Below are 6,264 nucleotides of genomic sequence, written 5' to 3'. Positions count from 1 at the left end.
TTTCCATTTCATAATCCTACATAAGATTAGCATATGGAACCCTATTAAAATAAACCTGAATATTTACTACCCACATGTCAGCCTATCCACATTTAATTAGACACTCCTGAAAAAAAACCAACATGCCTGAAATTAAAATTTGCAATTTCTAAACAGGGAAAACATGATAAGATTTTAGAAACAGGAATCTTGTATTCTCTGATATACTATGGTTTATGGAGTTTAGGTGATGTACAGACAACTTAGTGAAGTAAATTACAATGCTGCTCACTTTAAGGTCCTTTTACACTGGTGCATTTAGCTGGTGCCAAATCCAGCACACAATATCATACTGTAAATGTGAATTTAGGTAGGCTGGAGAGCATAACTGAATAGGTCACTGCACCATATGACAGTAGATGCTTTAAATATAGGGTGATACACTGGCATGTATAATGCGAAAAAACGAACAGCTTACCGAGCTGTGCCACCTTTGCTCGGAACAGACATCTACAGACCGTCCAAACTTCATGGAAATGAAATAAGGACACACAAGAGTACTTGTTCATCTAAAGTCAGCAAAGGTTTTGTGTATGGAAGCCAAAATTCCTTTTTGGTTTTGGCTGGTAGTAGGAACGTAAGTTGATAAACTGACTGTCTTCTAAAACATTTTTGCGTGTTTGGCATTGAATGCATGCCTGTTTAGTGAATAGTATAATGAACACAAAAAATTACTGTGTTAGGGAGTTTTGTGAGATCTGTGCAACTCAAAGTATTTTCCTGATTGCTGGAGAGGGATTTGGCAACATGGTCTATGAACTGCCAGCGGTTTTAAGACTGGTATTCTACCAATTGGTAAAAACTGGCTTATTTCCCTCAATAGACTGTAGGTATAGAATTAATTTCATCCAAGATTAGGTAGCCTGCAATGTGTACTTCTGCAGAGGCATTGCCTTCTTTATATTCAGTGGACAGCAATATGATAGGGGCAATTCATCTTGCATTTTGAACATTAGGATGTGAATGAAGTTTTTTTTCTCTTCACTGACCATAAAAGGAAGCACAGAATGATAAAGGAATCTGTAAATATAGAAAGAGGAAGGGGGACAACTCTTAATAGAGTTGGGCATTATGGTAAGAACTGATGCTTGTGAGCTAAAAACTCTAGATGGGGGTATGAAAAGCAAGAGTTGTACCTGATTTAGCTCAGGTAGGACAAAGACCTTCAAGAGACACTTTAAAGGCTTGACATTACAAGAGATGAACCGTCTCAAAACAGTGTAAATGGGTCAAACAGCTCACATGAGCTCACCATCCTCACCGTCACTCACAAACACATCTGCTGGTGCACAAAACAGTAGAGCAGTTGATTGCCCATGGTGCTCAGCAATGCACTTTTTCCTTACAGCATAGGTTGAATCCTATACCAGTACAAAAGCTGCTGTGGTTAAGAAAATTTCAAATAATTTATGAAAATCCATACTGAACCTGATCTGCACTGATACATGGATTTCTTTGATCAACCTGAGATTTTCTTAATCACTGAGAAGATGCCTGTAATCTATATGATGTCCCAGGGACGTGTGAATGAGAAGAGTGGTCATTGCCAATGTCAAACTTCCTCATAATAGTTCCCCAACCAATTGTTCTCCCGGATTTAGTTTTTCATAGTTGCAATGGACCCTGCTGGTCACATTTTGCATTGGCCCACTTCAGTGGGCTGCCAGTTTTCACAAAATAATGCAACAAGCTACTCTGAGGTTGGAGTGCATTATGGATGTGTTCTCTACATGTGATTGGGAACTCTCCTTTGACACTGGTTAATGATTCCCTACACAGGCTGGTGGTTCTGTACATCACCAGTGAAGCAAATTCTGCTTGCTGAGATGTGACAGCTGCTTGATTGTTTAAATCAAGACCAACTTTACAGTAACTTGACATTCAGAGGTACCCTAAATGCTCTCCTCAGTGAGCAAACAATGCAAATTAGATATTATTTACATTAACATAATGGGAAGACCCTATCCAGAGCAGCAATATGATCTAAAAAATTATACACACATTAGCGAAGTCATTCAGTTATGTCTTTGTTTTAATGAATTTTTTTAAACATTTGTATCATCAGACAAAACATTTAGGTAATGAGAAAATATTTATTTCCAACAGCATGGACTTTGAAAGTTAGTTGGAAGAAGGCATGTTCAATGCTGATTTTTCCAATGCTGGGTCAGTTGAAATAGTGTGTTGTAGTGCATATATTAACCAGTTACCTTAAAGAAATGCGAAAAGACATAGTGAACTAGGAGGTGAGTACAAACATCCAAGGCAGTAAAAATGCAGAATACTGACACATGGCTGAAAAATGTACTTTTTGTAATGCTCATTTAGTATCACAAAAAACTAGCAACTCACTTTAAAACATTCTTTGTCAGCAACCATACCTCTGACCAAATGAAACTATTAAATTTAATACAGTCTTTCAGCTGGAAGAGATATTAAGGTCTAACACTTATATCAAATGCTTAGATTTTGTTAGCTTTGCTTGTTATTTAAGATAGTTTCAAGGTACTGCACCAGTATCACATAGTTAGTTTTTTTTCAAATTGACTTGTACAGAAACATGCAAATAGTAATGCATGAGGGTTTTATGGATTTGATTCTAATTGTCTGTATTACTGATAGAGCACACCAAGCTTTTTTTTGTTACATTTTATGCTGAACTGTTCCATTTCCATTACCAAATGCCATCACAGTTCTCATGGCTTACTGTGTAAAGATGGAAAGTTGAGAAAGTAAGAATGCCTTCACTTAGGACATATATTAATGAAAATAATTCTTTTATAGATAGATATATCTATCTACATAGTAATTAAGATTACATGGTATTTTATCAGCATGAAATGTAAAAAAACCATTCTTCAAACACCCCAGGCTAACAGGAAAACACAGTCAACTGGCACAATACACTCTTCAACCAGTTTTGTATAAGGCTTCAGTTTTCCTGATGAATGGAACTAAATCTTAGTAGGTCTGTATACATTTTAGTCATTATAACCGTTTTATGTCACAATATATTCTTAATAAAATAAAAACTCTGGTGTTGTAATTAAAGATAGCTAGTTACCTTCTAGACAAATATGATCTTTTAAAGAGTACACTGTGTTTAAATATAAGAAGTAGAATTAAGGTGCTTCCATATTTCTGCTTTCATTCTTAAAAAGTACCACAGATAAACAATTGCAGTAATTGCTTGCAGATATGCTTTTCTTTGGCTTTTACCATATTTTTAACAGCATCTGATCCCCCACTGGCAAATTTCTATAATAATTACTTACTTAGTTTTGTAAAAATTGCATTATAAAACTGAATGGAACAAAATGTTGGATGCATTTCCTGTGTACAGCTACACTTTTTTCTCTTCCTTTCAGAATTTCCATTTGCATCAAGCAACGAATGCAAGCAACAATAAATTTAAAGCTAGATTTTTTTGCACATTGTAAACTGGGTAGGACCAGGAGTTACTGACAAAACCAGCTGGAAATGCAAGATTAGCAAATTCTCTGTATCCCAACACATTACCATCTAATCTGTCTTGTTTCCCCGACACATACTAACACAATGAAGCTGGACAATGGTTCAACAGCAAGTGCATGTGATAGTTCTGGCAAGACTATTTTTGTTTTGATTAAGCACATATTTTATCCGGGAGGGTTTAGAAAAGCAGGGCCTTTTTCTTCAGGTCATTCCGCTTCCAAAGTGCCAGACGATCAAATTCCTCAATACTCATTTTGAAGACTTCCTGGAACTCTTCAGGGGACAAATGCCTCTTGAAAATGAAAATACAAAAGATATCATTAAGCTTGTCTGTGCACAGGAATATTTCTGCCCTAAGTTTTAAAATACACCACAAAATAATGCATTAGGGTTTGCATTTAAATTCCAAAATTGTTTCTGGAAAAGACTGCATTGAAACCAAATGAGCTCAGAGTAGCTGGGAAATGAAATTATTGATGGCAGTAGTGACTTTTAAAAAGATGTAATCTTTTCAATATAGTTCTAACTGAACAGAAGCTATGGTTTTTGGGAGAAAGTATGTTTATCCAGGGTGTCTGATGACAGGGCATACTGAGACAAATGGAAGTTATTCCAGGACTTTAAAGAGATTGATAACAATGCAATTTCAGAGTTGGATTTGTTTTGCCTTGATCTTTAATAAGAGCACTGGACACCACACTGGCCCACTAATAGCAACCTTGTAACTAAGGAGAGAGCATACTGCTAAATTCTGAAATCCAAAATGTGCTTATCCATGGGGAGAGACTCTAGTCAGAAGTTCAGGCTGGATAAAGTAGGGGATTTTTAAATGTCAAGAAATACGCTCCTATTTGATGTTTTCATGCTATAATATTAAAAAAAAAAAAAAAAAAAAAAAAGATGAGAAAAAGGGAAGAAATCCAACATAAAGAACTGGAAGGAGGTAGGATAACAATTCCCTAGCAATTATTAGCATCCACACTGAGAAGGTAGAAAAAGTAAATATGTGAATGAATTTAGAAGCAAAATTTCACTTTCCATTTACCAACAAAGACTTCATCTTTGTAATGTAATTCACTCAAGAAAACTAAAGAAATTGTTTGTAATGAGTCATTATATATAATTACTTTGAATGGTTATCATGGGTTCTTGTTTCTTAAGAAAGGACAGACTTGGTTTTTTTAAACAGGACTTGTTTTTTTCCCTTGAGATTCCACATATTCAGAACAACAGTGACTAAGATCTTGGAACTGAGCCTTCACTTTTCATTTGACAAATGACAGCAACCCACCATAAGCCCTGCTCATACCATGGAACAAACACACCATGCATATTTAGCAAAGGAGATAATTTTTCACATGGAAATGAGCAACATCTGACAAATGTATTCTAGAAACAATCTCTCACTGACAGAATTTAATTCTATTTGGCTCAGAAAGAAAAAATAACTTCTCTCTACATTGGTTTTTTAGAATATTTTTCTGGTAATCCAGTGGACAAATGCAAGTAAGTTTAGCAACTTCCCACAGCAAGGAACCCATCTGTAGGCTGTAGGGATGAAAAAGAAGTCTGGATGTGAAATATTTTATTTTATTTTACTTCCTACATTATGGAGAAGACTTAAGACTCACTCAGGAGAAAACAGTGGCAAACTGTAGTTCTTACTCAGAAAATGAGAAAGCCTATATAACCTTGCAGGTAAAGCTACCTTGCCAATCTTCCAAAACCATAGAAAATAACATAAAACTTTAAAAGGACTGTGTTTTCACCATTTTTCTTTTCCTGAGGTAATTTTTATATTATGAGAAACTGTTATGGTGTCTCATTAGATCTGTTCCAGTACTGAAGGTCAGTGGAGGAGAACTCAAGAAGCCCTAAATGACCCCTTTCCTCCAGAGTGCCAAACATTTGCTGCACCTTCCCCTCCTAATGAAGCTGCCACCCATCTCAGCACAAGCTGTGCAATTCCCACTTCCCTCTCCAATGTTGTACTTTGCCATTTATCCTTTTGCTTTGCCCTCAGGCTCAGTGAGCTGCCCATCCACATGCATCTATCCAAGGCAGAATTAATCAGCTGTGCACTGTGCTCCTCTGCCTGTGCTCAGATGACACCACCTTTGTTGTGGTGTGCTGTACAAGCTCATCTCCCCCTCCTGAGGTCTACCATTTTTGAAGCCCTCAGTGGAAAACACTGACCCTCCTGTAGAGGAAGAACTGATTTACCAACCATGCTTTGGCAATCATTCTGCACCACAAACACAGTCCTCTTCTTTTTAAACAAAACTAGGGGGAGATGTTGTGGTGTGCTGTATTGTCCCATTTTGGCCTTCCAGGTCACTTTCCCAGGTGTGCCTATGTCTCTCTCCCTTCCCCCTTACCCCCATGCTGAGTGAGTCCTGTCACTCAGACTTAACATTCCAGCCAGGCGTCGTGTGGTTGGTCAAGTTCAAAGGATGCCCCTATGCCCAGAGGTCATTGGCCTGTCTGGGTGTCATCTTCCCCTGAGACCCTGCCCCTCTCACCTGCTTGGTGGCTCACCTGTACCTCCCCTCCCCCTGTCCCTGAGCTTAAAAAGGTGATCAGACCATGTGGTCCTGGTTCTGTTGGAGCAGCTCCTCACGTTCAGACCTCTGTAACCATGGAATAAACCTCTGGACATTAAACCCTCCAGCAGAATCCTCTCCTTTTTCTCTTCACCATCGCCTGAAGCTATCCTCCTGAGGTAACGGGGTCCCTTACGAGCCTGGACTT

General features: G+C 37.8%; 1 protein-coding gene across 15 annotated transcripts in view; it reads right to left on the bottom strand.

The window, feature by feature from the left end:
- Positions 1-2,053: 2,053 nt before the first annotated feature.
- Positions 2,054-6,264, bottom strand: part of ABLIM2 (actin binding LIM protein family member 2) — a 131,023-nt gene continuing 126,812 nt past the window's right edge. For all 15 annotated transcript variants that reach the window (XM_063157544.1, XM_063157546.1, XM_063157548.1 and 12 more), the window contains one exon: positions 2,054-3,805. In XM_063157544.1, coding sequence (XP_063013614.1) covers positions 3,692-3,805 — 114 coding nt within the window. In that variant the 3' untranslated portion in view covers positions 2,054-3,691. The remainder of the gene's footprint in view (positions 3,806-6,264) is intronic.

Source organism: Melospiza melodia, chromosome 5, assembly GCF_035770615.1.
Source record: "Melospiza melodia melodia isolate bMelMel2 chromosome 5, bMelMel2.pri, whole genome shotgun sequence".
Taxonomy (NCBI): Eukaryota; Metazoa; Chordata; class Aves; order Passeriformes; family Passerellidae; genus Melospiza; species Melospiza melodia.
Note: the sequence above shows the minus strand (reverse complement) of the source record. Positions and strands in the feature narration are given on the sequence as shown.